The sequence below is a fragment of the Equus przewalskii genome, chromosome 19, assembly GCF_037783145.1.
Source record: "Equus przewalskii isolate Varuska chromosome 19, EquPr2, whole genome shotgun sequence".
In the NCBI taxonomy this organism is placed as follows: Eukaryota; Metazoa; Chordata; class Mammalia; order Perissodactyla; family Equidae; genus Equus; species Equus przewalskii.
In genome coordinates, this window is record NC_091849.1 from 34,139,284 (window position 1) to 34,163,237 (window position 23,954).

The 23,954-nt window shown below is 53.6% G+C and overlaps 2 protein-coding genes across 24 annotated transcripts in view; both read left to right on the forward strand.

Annotated features, from left to right (window-relative positions):
• The window catches only part of SYNGAP1 (synaptic Ras GTPase activating protein 1), a 33,635-nt gene extending 19,201 nt beyond the window's left edge, over positions 1–14,434 (forward strand). For 7 of the 23 annotated variants that reach the window (XM_070584394.1, XM_070584392.1, XM_070584405.1 and 4 more), the window contains 10 exons: positions 207–351; positions 1,824–2,060; positions 2,186–2,387; positions 2,595–2,773; positions 3,403–3,444; positions 3,840–4,914; positions 5,316–5,489; positions 7,414–7,625; positions 8,676–8,766; positions 12,499–14,434. In XM_070584394.1, the coding sequence (XP_070440495.1) occupies positions 207–351; positions 1,824–2,060; positions 2,186–2,387; positions 2,595–2,773; positions 3,403–3,444; positions 3,840–4,914; positions 5,316–5,489; positions 7,414–7,625; positions 8,676–8,766; positions 12,499–12,645 (2,504 nt within the window). In that variant the 3' untranslated portion in view covers positions 12,646–14,434. Of the gene's footprint in view, positions 1–206; positions 352–1,823; positions 2,061–2,185; positions 2,388–2,594; positions 2,774–3,402; positions 3,445–3,839; positions 4,915–5,315; positions 5,490–7,413; positions 7,626–8,662; positions 8,767–9,625; positions 9,706–11,712; positions 11,831–12,498 lie in introns of all 23 variants that reach the window. The other 16 variants (XM_070584399.1, XM_070584408.1, XM_070584407.1 and 13 more) reach the window with 13 other exon arrangements.
• Positions 13,281–18,055, forward strand: ZBTB9 (zinc finger and BTB domain containing 9). The gene is made up of 2 exons (XM_070584414.1): positions 13,281–15,304; positions 15,592–18,055. Exon 2 carries the CDS (start codon positions 15,661–15,663, stop codon positions 17,044–17,046), a length of 1,386 nt encoding a protein of 461 aa, XP_070440515.1. The 5' UTR covers positions 13,281–15,304; positions 15,592–15,660; the 3' UTR covers positions 17,047–18,055.
• The last annotated feature ends 5,899 nt before the right edge of the window (positions 18,056–23,954 follow it).

Sequence of the window (23,954 nt, forward strand, 5' to 3'; positions counted from 1 at the left end):
AAACCTACCAGAGATCCACCCCAACCCTAAACCCGGCTAGTCCAGACCCCAGATCCACCTTCCTCAGCTTGATGCTTCCAAGCCCAGAGTCCCCGGACTCAGCCTCCAACCGCATGATTCCAAGATTCCCCCAGCCCAGGCAGTCCCTGTCCCTGCCCTTGGAAAGTGTGACGATACCCGGTTTTGCCCCCACCCCGACTCCCCAGGGGAATTCATCCGTGCTCTGTATGAGTCTGAGGAGAACTGTGAGGTGGACCCCATCAAGTGCACGGCGTCCAGTCTGGCAGAGCACCAGGCCAACCTGCGAATGTGCTGTGAGTTGGCCCTGTGCAAGGTGGTCAACTCCCATTGGTGAGACTGGGAGCGCTGGGTTGGGGGGCCGGGGTCGGGGGAGTCGTGTGTTCATCTGTTCATCCATCTGTCCATCCTCAAAGAGGACTGAGTACCAGTTATGGGCAAAGCATTGTGCTGGGTGCTGTAGAGCAGACAGAAGAATGAGGCCTCGTCCCTGCCCTCAAAGGGCCTCCACTAGAATGAGGGACAAATTAGATGTACAAAAAGCCACAGAACAGTTGTAGTATGTGTTAAATGTCAAGGGAGGGTCCTCCAATACAACATAAGGTCAGAGAAGGCAGAGCTTTGATTGTGATAAGCAGGGAAGTCTTTGTGGAGGAGGTGCCCCTGGGCTGGGCTGTGAAGACTGGGTCAGGTTCTGATACATGGATATGGTGGGCAAAGAAGACATTCCAGGAGAAGGCTGTGGGACACACACATGCATAGAGGTGAGAAGGCCTAGGAGCTTTCAGGGGACAGCAGTTAGAACAGGTTTAACAGAGCACATGGCTCAGAATGGAGAGTGGAGGGAGAGATGTCTGGACAGGAGGATTAGAATGGGAATCTGGAGGGCCTCAGCTGCCAGGTTCAGGAGTCTGAGTTCATTGTTAGGTCATGGGATGCCACTATGGTGCTGGTGCCAAGAGGTATCATGATTGAGAAGATTAATTCTTAAGTAGAGTGGGGGGTGGGGGTTGACGAGTCGGGAGAATGAAGTCCAGGCTAGTTGGAAGCTCTTGTTCGTGGGTCAGGCATGGAAGTCAGATCCTGAATCAGGATGGTGACAGGAAAGTAGAGAAGGGGCTACTGTAAGGAGCCACTGAGGAAGAGCTTTTTCACCTGACTGCGGGAGCTGAGGTCATGAGGCTGGTGTTTAGGAGACCTGTGGCCTCAGTGACAGAACCAGGGAAGTCAGGAGGAGGAGCCAGTTGGAGGTGTGGGGGCGATGGTGAGCTCCGCCTTACTCCAGTCAGAGTTTCCGGTGTCAATGGAACACTGAAGTGGAATGGGGAGGTGGGGAGAGTGAGCTCTGAGCCATTCCAAGGACTGGGGATCATGCCGGGGGCACCTCCATCCCCATTTCCCTGGAATCCAGAAGAGTTGGGGGGTCCGAGCTCCCTGTACCTCAAGTGACCCACCATCTCTCTCCCATCTCTGTCTCTCCCTGGTGTCTGTTTCTCTTCTCCTCCTCTCCTTGTCTCTCTCACACACCCTCCGTCTCTCTCCCGCGTGTCTCTCTCCCGTCCCCTTCTCTCCCCCTCCATTTCTCTCTCCCTAATCTGTCTGTTTCCTCTGCCATAGCCCTCTCCTTCCAGCAGCCTCCTGTCTTCCTGCAGTCCCTCCCTCCCTGTCTCTCTCACCTGTTTCTACACCCTCACCTCCTGCCACCCCCCTCAGCATGTTCCCTGGAAGCTGAGGGTCTCTGGGGCTCAGTCCCAGTCTCTCTCTTTCTTTCTCTCTCTCTCTGTCTCCCCACCCCTTCCCCCCAGCGTGTTCCCGAGGGAGCTGAAGGAGGTGTTTGCATCTTGGCGACTGCGCTGCGCAGAGCGGGGCCGGGAGGACATCGCTGACAGGCTGATCAGTGCCTCACTCTTCCTGCGCTTCCTCTGCCCAGCCATTATGTCGCCCAGTCTCTTTGGGCTCATGCAGGAGTACCCAGATGAGCAGACCTCACGAACCCTCACCCTCATCGCCAAGGTCATCCAGAACCTGGCCAACTTTTCCAAGTGAGGGAAGCTTCAGGGCTGGGGGTGGGCAGGAAGGGTCTCCTGAGTCCTCAGAGACCCTAAGACCGGGGTGGGTGTGAGGCCTTCTGCGTGTGTGACCTCTGCCTTCTGGATGCCTTGGCCAGGTTTACCTCAAAGGAGGACTTTCTGGGATTCATGAATGAGTTTCTGGAGCTGGAGTGGGGTTCCATGCAGCAGTTCCTGTACGAGATCTCCAACCTGGACACGCTGACCAACAGCAGCAGCTTTGAGGGTTACATCGACTTGGGCCGAGAGCTCTCCACACTGCATGCCTTGCTCTGGGAGGTGCTACCCCAGCTCAGCAAGGTCAGCAGATGCCCCTTTGCCCCATCCCCAGATGTCTCCAGAGGCTCCTGTGGCCTGAGGGACCACCCCCTCCATACATTTTTCTCCCTGCCCTGTCCTCCGACGTATCACCACCACTCCCCCAGCTCAGACACCCTCCGCCTGCACTCTCTGAGGCCCTCTTAGAGCTGGTCACGTAGCCCCCAGGTAACAGCCTCACCCTTCCAGGAAGCCCTCCTGAAGCTGGGCCCGCTGCCCCGGCTCCTCAATGACATCAGCACAGCTCTGAGGAACCCCAACATCCAAAGGCAGCCAAGCCGCCAGAGCGAGCGGCCCCGGCCTCAGCCTGTGGTGCTGCGGGGTCCGTCAGCCGAGATGCAGGGCTACATGATGCGGGACCTCAACAGGTGAGCACCTGAGACCCCCACCCTTGTGCCCCAGAAACCCCTCCTTTTCTGTTCTGGATGCACTTCACTAGACATCATTCTAGGGCTTGAAAGAAAGGGAAGAACAGCAGGTTCTCAGAGAAAATGGTAAGGGGACAGGTACAGTCAGTGGTTAGGCTGAGAGTCCTTTAAAGCCAGAGGGAGCCCGAGGAGAAGTGTGGAGGCTCCTCTAGCTCCAGCTTGTTGTAAGCGTAGGGGTCTGGCTGTCCCAGAGCTGAGGTTCAGCCAGTGCATGCTGGATCAACAATGTGGTGTCAAAACATGCAAATATCTCTGTACTAGCTGGTAAATAGGCACCACCCCCAGCCTCCCACTAGAACCCCACAGACCTCGCCATGATCCAGCACTAGAGAAGTAACACCAAGACCCTAGTGGGCCTCCCGAGCCACAGCATACGTTCCGATGCAATGGCGACGGGCCTCAGCTGCTGCTCACTGTTTGATGACCGCCCTGCTTGTTCCTCTGCCATCTCGCCCTCCATGATGCCATACCCATTCCACCATTCCCACCTCCCCTTCCATTCGCCCATGTCTTCTGCCCACTGCTCTCCTTCTCTCTCTGTGCTCGCCCCTCTTTCCATCTCTCTCCAGCTCCATCGACCTTCAGTCCTTCATGGCTCGAGGCCTCAACAGGTGAGGGGCTCTCCCCTCCCCAGCCCTCCTCTCCTGTCTGCTCCCCCTCTCCCACTCCAATGGCCTTCACCTTCCTCGAACTCTCCTCTTCTCCTCCATGCACCCTCATCTCCTCCATATCTGCCCAGACCTGCCCCTCATCCCCGCTCCTGCTGCCCACATCTCCCCTCCTCTAGGCCTCCCTCCCTTCCTGGCGGGGCCTTGTCCTTGCCTTCTGCCCACATGTCCCCTCCCATCCTCCCTGCCTGCCCTCTCCAGAGCTGCTGCCGCCAGCTCTCAGCCCTTCCCTGCAGGTCCCACTTTGCACCCTGAGGCCTGTGCCAGACCACAGCAGGCTGCATCACCAGCAGCCTTGGTCTTACCTCCTGCTTGTGTGCCCCCTTCCCTTCCCACAGCTCTATGGACATGGCTCGCCTCCCCTCCCCAACCAAGGAAAAGCCACCCCCACCGCCTCCTGGTGGGGGGAAAGACCTGTTCTATGTCAGCCGTCCGCCTCTGGCCCGCTCCTCGCCAGCATACTGCACGAGCAGCTCGGACATCACAGAGCCAGAGCAGAAGATGCTGAGTGTCAACAAGAGTGTCTCCATGCTGGATCTGCAGGGCGATGGGCCTGGCGGCCGCCTCAACAGCAGCAGTGTGTCCAATCTGGCGGCTGTTGGGGACCTGCTGCACTCGAGCCAGGCCTCCCTGACAGCGGCCCTGGGGCTGCGGCCTGCACCTGCTGGGCGCCTCTCCCAGGGGAGTGGCTCGTCCATCACTGCGGCTGGCATGCGCCTCAGCCAGATGGGCGTCACCACGGACGGTGTCCCTGCCCAGCAACTGCGCATCCCCCTCTCCTTCCAGAACCCTCTCTTCCATATGGCTGCTGATGGGCCAGGCCCCCCAGGAGGCCACGGAGCGGGTGCTGGCCACGGCCCACCTTCCTCCCATCACCACCATCACCACCACCACCACCACCGAGGTGGAGAGCCCCCAGGAGACACCTTCGCCCCATTCCATGGCTATAGCAAGAGTGAGGACCTCTCCTCAGGGGTCCCCAAGCCCCCCGCTGCTTCCATCCTTCACAGCCACAGCTACAGTGATGAGTTTGGACCCTCTGGCACTGACTTCACCCGTCGGCAGCTCTCACTCCAGGACAACCTGCAGCACATGCTGTCCCCTCCCCAGATCACCATTGGTCCCCAGAGGCCCGCCCCCTCAGGGCCTGGAGGTGGGAGTGGTGGTGGGGGCAGTGGTGGGGGTGGCGGGGGCCAGCCGCCTCCGTTGCAGAGGGGCAAGTCTCAGCAGTTGACAGTCAGCGCTGCCCAGAAACCCCGGCCATCCAGCGGGAATCTATTGCAGTCACCGGAGCCGAGTTACGGCCCTGCCCGTCCACGGCAACAGAGCCTCAGCAAGGAGGGCAGCATTGGGGGCAGCGGGGGCAGCGGTGGCGGAGGGGGTGGGGGGCTCAAGCCCTCCATCACCAAGCAGGTAGGTGAGGGTGGGAGGAAGGCCGGATGGGTGAAGAGCAGGGAGGGAAGGAAATGGGTTGGAGAAGTGGGGGTAGAATAGTCTGTGGTGTGAAGTTCCTCACAGTTTTCTCACCTCCTTTCATTCATTAAACAAATGTGTATAGAGTGCCCGCTCTGTGCCATGTGCTGTCTGGCACTGTGGATTCGGCAGTGAACAACAGACACAAATCCCTGCCCTCACGGAGCTCACGTTCAGAGGGGAGACATGATAAATAACGCACATAGCATTCCCGAGGTGACCAGTGCCAGAGCAGGGGAACAGGGTGGGGACTGTCAGCTCTTCTGGCAGTGCTCTCCCTCTCAGTGCACCCTGCCTTCTCCCACCTTCCCTCTCTCTGCCCCCACCTTGCCTCATCCCAGCACTCTCAGACGCCATCCACGCTGAACCCCACGATGCCAGCCTCCGAGCGGACGGTGGCCTGGGTCTCCAATATGCCTCACCTGTCAGCTGACATCGAGAGTGCCCACATTGAGCGGGAAGAGTACAAGCTGAAGGAGTACTCAAAGTCGATGGATGAGAGCCGGCTGGACAGGGTACGCTGGCCCCACCAGCCCCATGCCCACCTTGCCCTTTCCCCACTGGGGAGGCCTCTAGTCATTGCCAAGGGAGGCATCCAGGGTCAGGTAGTTATGATGGAAAGAAAAGACAAAGACCTGCTCCCCTCTCTTGAGAAGCCTTCAGTCTATTAGGGGAGACCAGATATAATCAGTCTGTTGAAAAGCCAATTTCAACTCTATTTTGTGGGTTGTACACATCGTAGACCATGTGGGGAAAACATGTTCTATCTCAGGTTTACCTCCATGTTCTTCCCCAGGGAGAACGGAAGCCCTGGCTCTCAGGACTGCTCGGGAAAGGAAAGTTATTTTACCAGCAGTGTGAGCTGATAAATTGGGCAGGGGCAGAGGGGTTGCATTATGCTTACCCAGTCACTGTCCCATGGGCATTGGTGACAGAGGGTCGGTGTTGGGATGTGGTATGTATTGACCCAGGTGTGGAAAGACCATCCAGACTCTCAGCTGGTGGTGGACCAGAGCAAAAAACAGCAAGAGTGCTGGGGCACACACAGATAACTTAGCAGAAAGTTCCTTAGGGAAGCCGTTGCTCCCAGGACCCTGAAGAAGAGGGTGGCGGCAAGATTAGGTTATATGTGAAGAATGTAATGACTCCAGTTTGGGGGAGCAGAGAGGTTTCCTGGGGGAAGTGGTCTTTGAGCATAGGAAAATTTGGGGACTGATTAGATGGGTTTGGTCCAGCAAATTCCATGAGAATTAAGCCTTGATGCTCCAACGGAGCCATCGTAGGTAATGAATTAACATCCTTTATGTCTAGAATGGGGTTGGTTATGTATGTACCCTCTTTGGAGAATGAGAAAGGCCTCTCAGATCATTTATTCTGTTCTGTGCTTCAGATGAGGAGTCCTTGTTGAGGAAGGCTGTAGACTAGTACTGTCCAGTAGAACTTTCTGCAGTGATGGCAATGTTCTCTAATCTGCACTGACCAGTACGGTAGCCACTGGCCACATGTGGCTGGTACAATTAACTGAATTTTTAGTTTTATTTATTTATTTTGGTGAGGAAGATTGGCTCTGAGCTAACATCTGTTGTCAATCTTCCTTTTTTTTTTCTCCTCAAAGCCCCAGTATATAGCTGTATATCCTAGCTGTAAGTCCTTCTAGTTCTTCTATGTGAGATGCTGCCATAGCATGACTTGATGAGCAGTGTGTAGGTCTGTGTCCAGGATCCAAACTGGTGAACCCCTGGCAGCCAAAGCGGAGCATGTGAACTTAACCACTATGCCACCAGGTCGGCCCCAGTTTTATTTAAATTTTAAGTAGCCATATTTAAGTAGCTAATGGCTACTGTGTTGGATTGGTTGGCACAGCTCTCAACTCTAGAGCTAACAGGGCAGATAAAATGAGTCTTCTGAGCCCTCCCAGCCCCCGTATTCAGGGTCGTTATCCACAGAGGGGCAGTGCTGGATTCTCAGCCTGGACTCACTTGAAGCCCAGATGCCGTGTCCCCAGGACAGAGCCTTTCCTCTCCCTAGCCAACGTCTTTTCCTCCTGGTCTCCCCAGTGTGCTCTGGGGCCTGGGTTGGGGCTGAGGAATCACCTTAGCTTTAATTTTGGGGTACAGTCACTCAAGGTGTGTCCGTGAGTCTCCCTAGGTTCCCGTGTGGGTCCTCATGTGTCCAGACACACAGGTGAGGACATGTATATACCTCTCGGGGTGTAGGGGTCTATCACCTCGCTCCATCTTGAGGGAGCCTCAGCTCCATGGAAGGGCCTTCTCAAAAGCGAGCGTGTGTATGATCAACAGGCAGGGGACAGGCTGGAGAAGGCAGCTGGGATATCCCGCGCAAGGCAGTGGCTGTGCCTGGCAGGCAGGGAGGGAGGCTGGGTGGTGGGCTCAGGGCAAGGCGCCCCTCACAGTGCGGGGTCGTGTGCCCGGCGGGCAGGTGAAGGAGTACGAGGAGGAGATCCACTCACTGAAGGAGCGGCTGCACATGTCTAACCGGAAGCTGGAAGAGTATGAGCGGAGGCTGCTGTCCCAGGAAGAACAGACCAGTAAAATCCTGATGCAGTATCAGGCCCGGCTAGAGCAGAGCGAGAAGAGGCTGAGGCAGCAGCAGGTGGAGAAGGACTCGCAGATCAAGAGCATCATTGGCAGGTGAGGAGCGGCCCGGGGAGGGGTAGCAAGGGAGAACCTGAGGCTGAGGAGACCCAGGGAGCTCCCCCTCCAGCTGCCAGCCCCCAACTCAGGACGCCGTGAGGAAAACCCACCATCCTACTCCCACGGGTGCCACCGCTTACCCACCACCAGAAGGGAGAAACCTCTTGCTTAGTGCACTAAATGTCCATTTACCAACTCTGACCTCGCTCCTGATAGACTAACTTCTGAAGCCCTTGGAAAATGTGCCTGTTACTGTCCAGCCATCACTGTGTGTCTGCACCCAGCCTAGGCTGGGACTACTCACTGGTTATTCTCAACCCAGCCTGGGATGTTCCCCCAAACCTAGGCAGGGGTGCCTAGCCAGAGGAGCTCCTGACCATCCCCATCCTGGCCAGACCCTCCCTCTCCAGCCTTGGAAAGGTGTTCCGTTAGAAAATAAGTAACCCCTGTTTCATAAAGCCTGTGCACGCTTTCAATTGCTCTGCCAAGCAAGGGGGTCAGTTATCTTGAGGACTGGGCAGGACCCCGGGCCCCACTCCAACCAGAGCCAGCTCCATTTCGATCCAGTCTAAAAGTATTTTTGAGTACAATTAATTAGAAGAAAAAGGCTTGACTTGAAACTTTTTTTGAAAACGACTGCTCTCCTTCATATCCTTTATGAGAAATCACCTTGAGAATCTCTATCAAAGGCAGGGAGACGCTGGGAATAATAGTGATTGCAGAGATCCCTCTTGGGCGAGGTGTCAGGTCTTCAGCCACAGAAGGTCTGTGGGGGGGCACTGGCCTGAATGGAGGGTGGAGGGCCGGGGGGGTCTGGGTGGTAGAGCGCTCTGAGGCCCAGAAAGCTGTCCTTAGCAGGGAGATGTGAGGGACCCTGAGAAGAAGGTGAGTAATGGAGTCTTTTGGGTGGAGAGGGACTGAGGGAGAGGGGAGAAGGATGCCTGAGGCTTTTCCAGAGAGGTGCAGGGGTTCCCTGAGATCAGAAGTTACATGGGCAGGTTCCGAGCCCGTGCCCGCCACTAACCCCACTGAAGCCCGTCCCTTCAGGCTGATGCTGGTGGAGGAGGAGCTGCGCCGGGACCACCCCGCCATGGCTGAGCCGCTGCCTGAACCCAAGAAGAGGCTGCTCGACGCTCAGGTGGAAATTACAATGTCATTTATCTTCTCCGTGTCCCATCCCCATCCATCCCACTGTCCTTCGTGCACTCACTGCACCAGCCAGCCCAGCCCCATCGCCATCCGTCTCTCCCACTGTCTTCCGTTTGTCCACTGGCTGCTCCTGGCAGCCCCTCAGTGACCCCATCTTCATCCCATCGTCTGTGCCTTTGTCACTCCTGGCAGCGTCAGCCCCACCCCCGTGCCTTCCCACCCTGTCTTTCCCACTCCTGTCTGCGTCTCAGGATCTCTTCCAGAACCTCAGTCTCTCTGCCCCTAGACCCTATCCAGTTCCCGGGTCCCCTGCCCCTTCTGTGCCTGCTCCTGTTCAAGTCGGAGTTCAGCTTCCTCTGAGCTCTTCTTGGGCTGGGAGGGCTGGAGGCTGCACTTTGCTAGAACAGAGCACAGGGCAGTATGAGTTCTAGTTTCCCCAGGCTCTGGACGGTGCCCTGGGGAGTTGGGGTCCCCATCACCTCTGTTCTCTTGGCTCCCCAGTTTTCCTGACTCCTTGGCAGCTCCCGCAGAGCTTCCTGTTCCTGACTCTTCAGATCTTGAAGGCCTCCCCCGCAGGCTCTCCTTTCCCTCAGTGTTTAAGTCTAGCCTCCTTTGGTCTCTCTCCCTCTGGTCCTCACACCTGACTGGCTTTCCAGCTCTCTGCTGCCCTCCTTCTCTTCTCACCAGCCAGCTTTCAGGACCTCCCTCCTGTGCCCTTACCCCTTGCTGTCTCCAAATTCTGCTCACTTTCCCTCCCATGCTCCTCCTTCCTCTGCTCTGACCGCCAGGCTTCCCCACCACCACCACCAAGGCTCCTGACCCCATGACCCCACTCTCTCCCCCTGCAGCTCCTCATCAGGTAATTCTCCTGGTTCCGCTTTGACCACGGGCGGAGGACACAGGGGGAGGTGACTCCGGACCACTGCAGGTTGGTCATGAAGCCCACTCCCCTCCGACTCTCCAGAGCCTCTCCCCCCTCACTGCTGCCCTCCACACCCGACATCCTCCACAGACCCTACCATCCTGACACCTCCCGCACAGACCCACCTCCCAAGGCACTGCCCCAAGAGAGCCCTTCCCGCTGCCTCCCCGCACTCTTAGTGATACCTTTCCAGCGCCAAGCACTCACCCCTAGACAGGCCCAGCCCCAGCGCATCCCCAGATCACACTCCCTTCCTACACGCCCTCCCCAGCCTCCTCCTGACTCAGTCCTCCTCCTCTACCTCTCCAGTGTATGTCTGTCACCCCCCATTTCACCAGAGCGTCCTTGGGGGTTGGGATGTTGGGGGTGGGGTTTGTTAAAGGGGTGGCGGTGATGATGGGTTGGGGGACCCTGGCTAGAGGGGCTGTACTGACTGCAGCAGGTAGGTTGGGGGTTCCCTTCCTTCCCTAACCTTGGTTCTCTGCCCCTCCTCCTTCCACCCCCACCTGTTTCTCTTCCTCCTCCCTTACATCTATGAGGTAGAAGGCATCAGGGGCTCCTAGTCGGCCCCACTGGGTGAGAACTAAGAGTGGGTAGGTAACTCATGGAGACTTTGCAGGGCCCTGGAAGGAATGCTGTTCAGATGTTGGGACAGTAGGCAGGGTGAGTAAAGCAAGGAGCAAGAAAGGAGCCTTGACAGATGTTAGGACGTGGACTGGCCCATGTGGCGTGGGAGTTGGCAGTGGGGTGAGGCGTCTTCCTAAGTAACATCATGGGCTCAGGAGCCATGTTGATTCCCAGGCAGAGATGCCAGGGACCGCATGTTAAATAAATCTTTCTTCTTGTCAGAGCTCACATCCTGGGGTTGTGAATGCCACTCACTCCCCCTCTCCCACCACCCAGTGGCCTTGCCGGACACATAATCCTACCTAAAAAGCCAGTAAATGGGAACCTGTCAGCCACCGACATCATTTCTGAGTTGCTTTATTTTCTGTGGGATTGATCTGCAGTGGGCAGTGGCTCCTCACACTGTAATTTTAACTCTGCCTGGCCAGCCTCTCTGTCAAAGTAGTTAGTGATCTGTAAGCAGATGCTAAAAGGCACCAGGGGACCTCACCATTTAAAGGACTCCTGCAGTGACTTCTTTTGTAAAATGAATAATGGCACCCTAATTTATCTACTTTCTAAATTTGGGTCCATGGGGGTGTAGGGGGCATGCCTATGTGCTGTCACCAGCAGACAAGCAGAGGGAAGGGAATCTGAGGTTTCCTGTCCCTGCCCTCCTGCCACACTCAGGATCCCCCACCACACGCAGTTTCCTCTTTTGCTGACTTGTGGAGTGTGGGATATGCTCAGCAAGCTAAGAGGGCAGCTCTGCTTAAGACCGGGGTTTTGGTGACCTTCTGAGAGGTGGGCTCTGTGGTTGGGAAGGGAGAGCTGGTTTGGGAGCCTCTACTTGGAACATGTTTGTTTCCTTTAGAGCTATGGTCACACATAACTAGGTTGCCCAGGCCTAAATGCCCTGTGGCCCAGGAAATAAATTTGGACACTTTTTCTAAACCACTTTTAGGTACTGGTCCCTCTGCAACTCAGCCATTAATTTAAAAATTAATTTGGTACCTCTATTTTAAAAAGCCAAGTGAGCGACCAGAAGTGTAGTACAGATGGCTTTCTTCTCCTCTCCCAGCAGAGGAACAGAAGCCAGAGCTGAGGGCAGGAGCCAGGAGTTGGTCCAGGAGCGGTAGGGGGTGACAGAATAGGCCCAGGGGTGGGAGTAGGGTCTGGTACCCCTGGCTCTCTAAGTGGGAGCCCAGGGAGAGGGACTGAAAGGAATGTGGGGGTGGAAAGGAATGAAGCGTTTCTGCTTCCTGGGGATGCAGAGATTGGGGCATGCTGTGTCTCTGCAGAAGCTCCTGGTCGTTTCTGCCTCTGCTGTTAGCATGAGGCAGCCCTCCCACAGTATTTGTACCTTCCCACATCACCTCCCTGAATCCCCTTCCTTTCCCCCCCCAGTACAGTTAAACCTCTCTAATTTGGAATGTTATATTTGAGAAGATGGCCACTCTGAATAAGTGACAAAAGTGAATGACAGTGTCTATTTAATGAAATGCATGTCTTCAAAATATATACAGTAAGTAGAACTCGATGAACAAGGCTTTTCCACTCCAGGCCCTCAGGGAGCATGCGTTAATGAACAGATAGGATTGAAAAGTCTGTTTTCTAGTACAGCTTAACTATTCCCTCCCACAGGCACATTTCCACTATTAATTTGCTTAGCACACCCTTTCTTCATAGATAAAGGAAAACTCAAGCCCAGTTTTTGTTCAAATTATGAAAAATTTCCAAATCCACGGGGGTTTGGATTAATGAGGTTTTGCTGTACTGCCTCCCCTTGTTCCCTCAACACAAAGCTCCTACCTTGGATTGGAGGTGGGCTGAGAGGGGTTCCAAGAGGAGGGTGGGCTGGGCAGGGCAAAATAACAAGGGTGAGGTTGGGGGTGAGGTGGGAACTTGCTTCTTTTGAACTGGTTTCCTGGTGTGAGTGACTCCCTGGGTTGAAGGAAGGCCCCTGTTAGGAGTCTGGGGTGAGATTCTCCTCTCTCTGATCCCAGAAGATGTAACTTCTACTGCAGGTGAGAGATACAAGAGGAGGATGGGGGAAGGGTGCTTCCGGGGAAGTGGGTGGACATGGTTTATGGAGGGGGCTGGTTATGGGGGAGGCCACTACTAGGGGACTGGCACCCAGGCCCCCGCGAAGCGTCTCAATAAGTCCGCGCTCTCCTCTTTGGTGTCTTGCAGGAGAGGCAGCTTCCCCCCTTGGGTCCAACAAACCCGCGTGTGACGCTGGCCCCACCTTGGAACGGCCTGGCCCCCCCAGCCCCGCCCCCCCCACCCCGGCTGCAGATCACCGAGAACGGCGAGTTCCGAAACACCGCAGACCACTAGCCCACCCAGCATCACAGACCTTCTTCCCCTCCCCATGCACCCCACCCTGGAACAGCACCAACCACCAGGACTGGACGTCGCCGAGGGACAGCGGGATTGCCTCCCTAAATGCCTCCTTGGGGGGCACCAATCCCCCACCCCCACCGCACCATTTCCAGGAGGGAGAGTGGGGACCCTTAGCTGCCCCCTTTTCCTTCCTGTTGGGGTGCTGCCCCCTGTGACCCCCAGGGACCCTTGCCCCAGGACACCACCTACCCCACACAGACCCCTTCACTCCGGGGTGCTATCCCCATCCTCTGCCTCATCGTTCCCCTGAGCACTGGGGGACAGACCCTCGCCCCCACCCTGGGGGTGCGGCACCTCCAAACTTTCAACTTCAGGGTGATTTTTTAGCAGTAACCAGAGCTGACAATCTAACTCCCCTCCACCGCCCCATTTTGGCCTCCCCTGTCCCCCTTGTTATGGGGAGGGGACCCCGGGTGAGGGGGCCCTATTACCCCTTGATTTCTCAGGAGCGTCTGGGGGGGCTCAGCACGCACAAACTCCTTCTCCTCCTACCACTCTTAAATTTACTCCCTCCCCACCCAGAACCCAGATGGGGTGGAGGGGCCACCGGGGCAGGGAGGGGGCGGCAAGGGGGGAATGGGAGTTGTCTCCCCTTCCTCCCACACCTGATCTGCTCTTGGCTGGTCCCAGAGCGGGGTGAGGGGGCTTATGCCCCCCCCTCCCCCAGTGTGTTGGGTGGGGTGGAATTGAGGTTAGGGTGAAGGGTTAGGGTTTAGGAGGGTGTGTATGTTGGGGAGGACAGACTAGTTGATCTGCCCTACCCTAACACATACAGTCCCCCCTGCCCCTCCCCTCTCTCTTCTTGGTCTCTACTCCCAGGGGGAGGGGGGAACTTACTCTAGGAAAAGCCATGTCTCTCTCCCCCAGGGTGGGGGGACCTGTGTTGGAGGGGGGGGTGTTGGGGGCCCCCTTCCATGACTCTGTCCCCCTGGGGGGAGGCAGGACAGGGCTGGGCTTCCCTCTCATCCTCCCCCCCTCCCCAATCTCCCTCCACCTCCCTCCTTCCCTCCCGCCAGCTCCACAATTTTTCGGTGTTTCTCTGTATATAGCTCTCTGGCGGGATAGGGGAGGTAGGATGGATGGGGTTTGGGGTGGGTAGGTCATGGGAGGGGTGAAGCCCCTCCTTGGCACCCCCTCTTCCCTGACTGCTGTCCCCTACCCAGCCTTGCCCCCTCATCCCTTCTTGCGTTTGGTATTGAGACTCTGTTCCCAGACTCCACCCTTCTTTCTTTTGTATGGACAGTTCCCCTTCAGTCCCATTCCCCTACACACATACACCCAGCCGGGGCCAAGTTTATACTTATATAAAAGTTGTAAATATGTGATATTTTATCCCTGTGCCCTTTCCTTGCTTTCCCAACCCCAGACCCTACCCCTGAACCCCCTCCCTCCTCTCTTCTTTGGCTGTTGTAATTATCTGGGATTTGTACTGTACATATCCGGGGTGTGTGTGTGGGGGCTGGGGGCAACCCCTCTGTACAGAGCTTCCTGGCCCCCTCCCCTCCACGCTTCCCTCTCTCCCACCCCCCTAAGGGTAGGGAGATGCTCTTCCTACCTGTTTTATTTTGTTTTCTCGTTCTCCCTCCCCACCCCACCCCACTCCCAGCCTTCTCTATCCCCCCTCACTGTCCCTTTTTCTCCACTCCCAGCCCCATTTCCTTTTTTTCTGGAGTGTGTGGTGAAACAGAAAAATCATGTTTAATAAACGGAGATTGTTCTTTTATCGCTGTGCTGACTTTCCTAGGCTGGGATCTCCAGGGAGACCAGCAGGGTGATAGGATCTGCCTTTTGAGAGGAGGCTGACAGCCTGGGAGAAACTATATCCCTGCGTGATGCCATAGTCTCCCCCTAGAATCTCTCTCCCCGACCCAGTCAGGAGATTCACTCCGTTTTTGACCAGGGGTTTTGCAGTGGCCAAACGTACCCAGTCTAGCTCTTCCCTCACCACTGCTCCACTTAACCCGAGGGAGAAAAGAGTCAAGAAGCAAGCACCAGCATCTGATAAAAGATTCCAAGTATATTTATATGTATCTTAACAACAAAAGAAATTACCTAGAAATAGGGTTGGTTTAATTGCTGGTTAAAATGCTCCCGTGCGGAATGGAGGAAAGAACCTGGTTCCAGTCGCAGGCCGACCACTCGCCAGACTCGGTGTCCCCCGAGGAAACGAGATGGCAACACCTACCTCGCGGGGCGGGGGGAGGACACAGGGTGCTGTGGACAACGCCTAGCCCACACAGCAGGTGCCCACTTAATCTCGTTCTTTCGGCACCTACCGGGGGACGGGAGCTACGTTTACTCGCCGCGGTGACTCCCGCGTCACTGACTCCGTCCGGGCTGCGCTCTCCAGAGCCGCCCTCCCCACTCCCGCAGGGACGACCACCCCACGCGGCGCCGCGGGGGCCCGCGGCCTCTTGCCAGCACCGCCCCCTCACCCGCGCAGCCAATCAACACGAGGCTTGTAGGCCGCCGCCCTCCGATTGGCTGCGGCCCTGGCCCCGCCCACCGCGCCCGGCGTCGGCGTCCGGCGAGGAGGCGGCGGCTTCCGGCCCAGGACAGCGCGGCAGCTGTGGAGGCGTTCGGGGTCTGCCGGGTGAGTACTGGCGGGGTCGTGGCAGCGGGCTGGGTCGGTCAGGGCCGGCGAGCTCAGGCTCGTGGCTGAAGCGCTTCGTCCTCCGCGGTCCTGGAAGTGAAACCCCGGTTGGTGTCTTGTGGGCAGTTTTTGTTTTCTCGGTGGAGGAGTGCGCGGGACCGATCGGCAGAAACCACCGCTGGCCGAACAGTTTCCGCGTGCCGGGGGGTGGGGGAGGCGGGTGGAGTGCGAGGAGACCTGGTCCCTCTTAGCCGGAGCTTCTGTGACCCCATCTGTTTCCTCCGCAGCCTTCAGTCTTGCCCCGGCCCCTCGTCTCCTGTGCTCGATCCTCCGGAGGCTCTCTTTCCGAGGAGGCCATGGATACCTCGACGCCCTTGCCTCCCGTAGCCCCCTCCCCGAACTTCAGCCCAGCCCCACGGACGATCCAGATCGAGTTCCCTCAGCACAGCTCGTTGCTGCTGGAAGCCCTGAACCGCCACAGGCTCGAGGGAAAGTTCTGCGACGTGTCCCTCCTGGTGCAGGGCCGGGAACTTAGGGCTCACAAAGCCGTGTTGGCCGCGGCCTCTCCTTACTTCCATGACAAACTGCTTCTGAGGGACGCGCCACGGCTCACTCTGCCCAGCGTCATTGAAGCGGATGCTTTCGAGGGGCTGCTCCAGCTCATTTATTCAGGGCGCCTCCGCCTGCCGCTGGATGCTCTCCCTGCTCACCTCCTTGTGGCCAGTGGGCTCCAGATGTGGCAAGTAGTAGATCAGTGCTCAGAGATTCTTAGAGACCTAGAAACCTCAGGTGGCGGACTTTCAACCCCTGGATCGACCGCTTGCCACACGCTTCTTTCCACCACATCCTCTCCAGGAGGCTGGTGCATAAGCTCTTCCTCTTTCCAGACCGAGGTGCAGTCGTCCACTTCTACACAGAGTCTTGTTGGAGGGGAGGGGAGTGAACTGGAAGATGTGTTACAGATTCAAATTGAGGAAGAGGAGGAGGAGGACCAGGGGTCAGCAGCACCCTCTCAGACTCCTCAATCTCAGAGAGCGTCAGGGGATTTTCCTCGCCCTCATGGATCCCAGCCACTGCCCGTGTCCTCTACTCCCCGCAGGCTTCCAGAGGGGGAGAGTGCACCACTTGAGCCTCCTGCCCCTCAGACTGCACGGCCTCTCAAAATCTTCTACATTAAGCAGGAGCCCTTTGAGCCTAAGGAGGAGAAATCAGGAGGTGGAACTCAGTCTGGAGCAGCAGAGGAGGAGACCAAAGTGTTTGCTGGAGGGGACTCAGAGGGGAATGGAGAGCTAGCGTTCTTGCTGCCGTCAGGAGCAGGGGCAGCGTCTGGAGGAGCGGGCTCGTCAGGGAAACCAGTGGATCTTCACGGGAATGAAATCGTGTCAGGAAGTGGGGGACCTGGAGGAGCAGGGCAGGCTGTGCACGGGCCTGTGAAGCTTGGAGGGGCACCCCCTGCCGATGGGAAACGCTTTGGTTGCTTGTGTGGGAAGCGGTTTGCAGTGAAGCCGAAGCGTGACCGGCACATCATGCTGACCTTCAGCCTTCGACCCTTTGGCTGTGGCATCTGCAACAAGCGCTTCAAGCTGAAGCACCATCTGACAGAGCATATGAAGACCCATGCAGGAGCCCTGCATGCCTGTCCCCACTGTGGCCGTCAGTTCCGAGTCCATGCCTATTTCCTTCGCCACCAGGACCTGTGCAAGGGCCAGGGCTGGGCCACTGCTCACTGGACTTACGAATGACTGCGGAAGCCAAATACTAACTTCCAGTCCGAGAGCGCCACTGTTGCTGACGGAGTCTTACCCTCACTCCCACACACCTCCATGCTGGATCTTGTAATCAGGCCAAGAGAATAGATACGTTGTAGACCTCTTTTTCTTGGGTGTGGGCCTCAACCTCACAGATCTGGAAATTCAGATTTCTCGTCTCACCCAAGGTTTTTACTAATAATCCTACAGGAAAGTGGTTTATGGGCTATATGTAAATTGATCACTTGCCCATAATAGACCTTCTTTTCATACAGGAAACCTGATTTCAGGTTAGAAGTTTATTTGATGAGAGAAGAGTTAGAAGAAAAAGACATGATCATCAGTGTTTGATTCAGTGTCCACGAGGAGGTCAAGGAGCTGGTCTCCATCTCGAGATACGTTTGACTCAGAGTTTGAGTAATTTAGAGACCAAGCTCTAAGGTTGCCGCCCCCTCATCACTGCTGAGATGATGCGAACAGAGTTCTCTTTATGTACTTTCTTATGTTATATCTTTCCAGACATCCCTCAGATCATAACTTGCTTTCTTACAGTAGGTACCTTCCCAGCACCTGTATTTTTTATGTTGTAGTTGAGCACGTTAACAAATCAAGCATTCCACGTGTCATTCCGAGCGCCCTCCTGAGTAGAGAGTGTGCCCTCGGCAGCCGGTGCCTCTTGTCTACCTTTGACCACCAGTCATCACTCGTGTTGATCATAGTGATTGGAATGTGACCAGTGAACTCAGGAGATGACAACTGACCTGAAATGCTCTCAGGGCAACACCACTGCTCTGAAAAAGTGGCCTTGGTCACAGGGACTCAGGGCTGAGATGGGGCGTGCTGAAGGGTGGAGAGTAACTGTGCAGTGGGACAACACCCCCTCCCCCTCCCCCCACCCACACAGGACAGCCCCTTGGTTGAGAGGTAGAAGGGTAGATATTGGGATGGGGAGTTTGTCACAGGTTACTTAATTTCTTCAAATAAACTTTGTCCTGAAACCCAAGCTGACAGTGGACTGAGGAGTAATTTATGTGGGAGAGACAACCTGAGAACAGAATTGCGAAGACTTGGATGCGATCTGTATGCAGCTGGGCCATGTTGATGGGGGGAGAGTGGGATAGTTTCACACCATGCAGAGAACACTGTCCGGGACTTCAGTGGGCCGGATTCTAGGCCCTGACCTGCCAATGAGTAACCTCTGGTGTGTTACCTTATCTTTCAGAGTCAACTGTCACTTTTTGTGTGTATGTGTTGGAGGGGGAAGGTGATAGGTACCTTTAACTGGTTCTCTGTCTTTTTTTTTAAAGGGATTGGTTCCGCTGACCTTTACCTGTAATACTCCCTGGCTTCGTGTATTATGTGTAACGTTTGGTCTGTTCTACAAACATTTAATGCAAAGCCTTGTACTGGACCCTCACTTACATTCTGCCCTCAAAGATTTCACAGCTACTACCAAAGCTAGACAAGTAATGATGATGTGGTGTGATAAGTCCATGGTAGTGGGCAGGACAAGCTACTGTAGTGGCACAAAGGAAGCCCAGCAAAGACCTATTATAGGTCAGCAGAAGTTTCACAAAGGACTCCACATGCCAGAGTATGGCAGTGGGTGTGGGTGGCTGAACTGATGTGGAAACATGCATTGAAGTCACAACTACAGGGCCAGGAGTGATAGCCTTCCCCAAAGCATGTTCCTCAAAAGTTGTTAGTTCTGGCACCCAGAAGGGGCTGAAAAGTGTGACTTTATGGTTGAGAAGGTGGATTCTAGCTGGGATGTGTCAGCCTCTCTAAAGAGCCATGCCATGGTACCATCCCCATGGTAGGGACTGAGAACACATTGGGAAAGGGGTCAGAGGGGACTGCCAATCTTGGATCTACTAAAAGCCTACCCCCCTGCCATTCTTTGGCACACGTTCTGTAGGTGGCTGTATCCATTGGCCAGGATCCTTTGTTTGCAAGCAATGGAAGCTGGCTCTGACTAACCTTATCAAAACAAGACTCTGTAGAAGGATGTGGGGTGGCTCCTGGAACGGAAGGAAGAGCTGAAGGACCAGCCTTTGGAAGGACAAGGCCCAGGTCAGCTCAGGGCTCCAGGAAGCAGGAACTCTTAAGGGATCTTTTCAGGTCGTATATTTTGGGATGATGACCCAGTCATTTTTATTTCTTGTGTCTCTCATCTCAAGATGAAATTTTCTGGGAGAGAACTCAGCCTCAGTCCGCCCTCTGGCCAGAGCACCTTGGTCATATGTTCCATTAAGGCAAAAAAGTAGACATGGAATCCTCAAGGGGAAATTGAAGTCCTGGGACAGAAGAGTGGGGAATGGGTGCTGGCCAGCCCACAGCAACAGAGGCCCACCCCAGACAATCTCCACGTGTTGCCCATCTTGGGATCCTTAAAGCCTCAGATATACCTGGCACTTAATAGGTGTTCAAGAAACGTTGAACCTGCCCAACTTCCATCTGTGCCCGCTGAACTTAAGGCAGAATTGCTTCTCCTCTCTCCTTAATCCCCACAGCACTTCATTACTACATCTATAATACCTATTAAAACATCGTGTCAGGGGCTGGCCCCGTGGTCGAGTGGTTAAGTTCCCGCGCTCCGCTGCAGCCGGCCCAGTGTTTCGTTGGTTCGAATCCTGGGCGCGGACATGGCACTGCTCATCAAACCACGCTGAGGCAGCGTCCCACATGCCACAACTGGAAGGACCCACAACGAAGAATATACAACTATGTACCGGGGGGCTTTGGGGAGAAAAAGGAAAAATAAAATCTTTAAAAAAAAAAAAACATCGTGTCAGGGGCCAGCCCATGACCAAGTGGTTAAGTCCACACGCTCTGCTTCAGCGGCCCGGGGTTTCGCTGGTTCAGATCCTGGGCACGGACCCAGCACCGCTCATCAGACCACGCTGAGGCAGCGTCCCACATGCCACAACCAGAGGCAGTCACAACTAGAATATACACGAAGTATGGGAGGCTTTGGGGAGAAGAAGAAAGAAGAGGGAAAAAAAAAGATTGGCAAGCGATGTTAGCTCAGGTGCAGATCTTTAAAAAAAACACACCATGTTAGAGGTTTTCTTTTTTTAAGTTACTGGGTATTATACAGAAAATAAGTTTCATGATGAAAGATTTGAGTTTAAACAAACTTAAACATGTACCTCTCTGCCTCTGTCCTTTCCTCCTTATAGTCAAAAAGGTGTCCCTCCTACTGTCCAAGGCTGGCCCCCTTCCCAGGGCCTTTGCTTTTTAAGTTATCCCCTCCATCCTGTATCTTCACCCTGTCTCTGGAGTTCCTCATTAGCATTTAATCATCTCATGGAGTTATGAGAATTAGTACATGTAAAATGCTTAGGACAGCGCCTTGCACTCTGTAAACTCAGTAAACATTAGCTGTTATTACGATTGAGAACGTTAGTCAACTCCCCACACCTTCACTGGGTTCAGTTCTCAGGTAGGGATCACATACGTGAAGGGAAAACATTTTCACGTAACAGGGAAATGAGGCATACAGCGCTCAGCGAGGCTTAGATGTCATTGTTATGCCTTCCTCATAGATGCCGGAGTTCTTCAGGGCTCTTGCACCCTCCTTCTCTGTACACTGCTGGCTGATTTTTATCCACTCTGCTGAGTTAAACCATTTAAATACTGATGACCCTTAATGTTGTATCTCGTTTTCCTGACCCCCAGACCCACCTAGATTTCTTCCTTTCTTTCCTTCCTGCAACAATAAGTGCCTGCTGTGTATCAGACACTGATGAAGAAAGGGGAAGGTATCAGAGGGGCTTGGACCCTGGATTACCACTGTAAGAGACATGTTTAAACCAGCTATGTGAATACTTCATAGGCAGCTCAAGCTCAACATGTCTGAATGCTCTACCCCACCTCTAGCCATCTGCTCCTGTGTTGTTTCCAGTTTTAGTAATGGCTCCACCATCCACGCAAATGCCCAAGACTGGAACCTAGGAGTGTTCCTGGACACCTGTCTCACGTCCCACACTTGTCCTACCAATGCTGTCTCTCCTAGATGTTTCAAATTGATACATTCCTTCATTCGATACATTCCTTCATTCTCACTGCTGCTACTGTAACCTCCTAACATGTTGCTTTCTGTCTTGCTTCCCTGTAGATTTCACTCTACACACTATGGCCAGAGTGATGTTGCCAAAGGAAAAAGCACTGTTGCCAGCTCTCCACCTTAAACCTTTCATTTGCTTCCTCTTGCGCTTTCATGAAGTCCAAATGATCTGGTCCCAATTACTACAGTTTCGGCTCTTATTACTGTCTCCCCTAGGCCTCTGCTTTTTCTGCTCCTCATGCTCATCTCTCTACCAGGAATAGTTACCTAGAATAGTGTTACCTACCTAGAAATAGCCCTCAATGGACTAATTCCTACTCTCTTCAGATATCAACTTAAACACTCCCTCTAGAAATCTCCTGACCGTTAGGCCAGGTAGGACCTCAGCTGTGTGCTCTAGTGGCTCTTATTTCCCCCTATGATGAGACTTTCCTAGAATTTCCTTTATTCAAAAGTATTTGCCAACTATCCAGGATTACCCATTATATGTGGGTGCTGTTTTAGGCGTGGTGGATGTTGCTTGCCTTCATAATATCACATTCCAGTGCTGAAAAGGAAATAAACCAGGTAATAAGGTGGAGAGTAACAGAAAAGGAAAGCATACTGTACACATGATCTAGTATCCACAGGCAAAGAAGGACCCAGACATGCAAAGCAAGTGGGGAAGGGGGTTCCAGTAAAGCGATTCATTGGTGCAAAAGCCAGGAAAGAGAAAGAGGCTGGTATGCTTGACGAGGAGACCAGTGGACCTGGAGAGGAATGAGATGTCTCAGTCTGTTTGGGCTGCTATAACAGAGTACCATAGACCGACTGGCTTATAAACAGTGGAAATTGATTTCCCACCGTTCTGGAAGCTGAAAGTCCAAGATGAAGTGCCAGCAGATTCAGTGTCGTCAGGACCTGCTTCCTGATTCATAGATGGCCATCTTCTCGCCGTATCCTCACAAGGCGGGAAGAAAAAGGGAGCTGTCTGGGGTGTCTTCATAAGGGCACTAATCCTATTCAGGAGGGCTCCACCTTCATGACCTAATCACTTCCCCAAAGCCCCACCTCCTGATGCCATCACATTGTGGGGTAGGACCTCAGCATATGAATTTGGAGGGGACGGAAACATTCAGTCCATCGCAGATGTGACTGAAGAGGTAGGCTGGGCCTGGGTTATACAGAGCCTTTCAAAGAGTGATAAGAAAGTAGGATTTTATTCTAAATGCAGTGGGGAGGCAAAAGAGTTTAAACAGGGGAATGACGATCTTTTAATATTTTAAAGAGATTCTTCTAGCTACAGAGCAAATATTGGATCATTAGAGGGCCAGAGTGGAAGCAGGGAGACCAATTAGACTGTTTCAGTAGTGCGGATAAGAGACGGGTAAGATATGGAGAGAAGTAGATGGATTAAAGCTTTATGTGTGGAGGTAGGACCCACACAGGGCATTCTAACAGATTAATATAGAGATTGTGGGAAAGTAAAAAAATCAAGGAAGACCTCTAGAGTTTTGGCTTGAGCAATTGAATTAGAGGCCATTTAACAAGTGGAAGACAAGAAAAGAACTTAGGAGTGGATCAAGGGTTTTGTTTGAATGACTAGAAGCTATCCAGTGGGCAGCTGGATGTACTCATCCAGTGTTCTTCTAGACCAGGAGTTGGCAACCTTATTCTGTAAGGGATCGGACGAAGTATTAGGCTTTGCATGCCAAGAAGCGAAATCAAGGATACTATGTAAGTACGTAAAAATTAAAACAAATTTCCACAAATTTTTTTTTTAAAGATTGGCACCTGAGCTAACAACTGTTGCCAATCTTCTTTTTTTCCTTCTTCTCCCCAAAGCCCCCCAGTACAGAGTTGTATATTCTAGTTGTGAGTGCCTCTGGTTGTGTTATGTGGGACGCCGCCTCACCATGGCCTGATGAGCAGTGCCGTGTCCACGCCCAGGATCTGAACTGGCAAAACCCCGGGCCGCCAAAGCGGAGCACACGAACTTAACCACTCAGCCACAGGGCCAGCCCCTCCAGAAATTTTTTACTGACAAAATTCAAAATATAATAATTGAGTACAATTTTTTATAATACAGGTCTGCTGCTTAACTGAGGCTCAAAGTTAGTGCTCCCTATCATCCACATCAATTGCAAATGTTCACCTGTTAATGCTGATCTGTAATGAGATTTTACAGATTTCATTTTTGAAAATGTCTTCACACAGATAGTACTGCCAAATACTGGTATCAGTCCAAGAGCATATGATTTTAATTGAGTGTATTCATCACTTGAAAGCCACTTATAGGATTCTGTTATCTTCTCCTCTTGATACTTGCCTTTTATCTCAACATTACATTGTAGATTAATCACATCCAGTTGAAGGTTAGGTGTAAGCTCCTTATATGCAATATAGAAATTTCCTTCGCGCTTGCATTGAGGTCTGAAAAACACTGTCGGAACTGTAGTTTGAGCCCAGAAAATATATCTGCTGCAAAATTTATATGGGAAACGAGATCTTGCTTCTTGTTCTAACTTTCAGTAACACCGGAAGTGTGTATGGCCGCTTGACACCACCTGTGATTCAGACAACGATAATGGCTGCTGCATATATGTCTCACAGAGGAGCACTGTTGTGCCTTGGAACTTTAGATTAAATTCATTAAGAAACATTACCATGTCTGCACCAAGTGTCCACTGAAGGATGAGTGGATAAACAAAATATAATCTATTCCATACAGTGGAATGTTAGTCAGCCCTAAAAAAGAAGGAAATTTTGACACATGCTGTGACATGGACTAATCTTGAAGATATTATGCTAGTGAAATAAGACAGTCACAAAAGGGCAAATACTGTATGATTTC

What these genes read in the sequence shown, in the direction of transcription:
- ZBTB9 (XM_070584414.1), top strand. Translation starts at nt 15,661, where the DNA reads ATGGATACCTCGACGCCCTTGCCTCCCGTAGCCCCCTCCCCGAACTTC.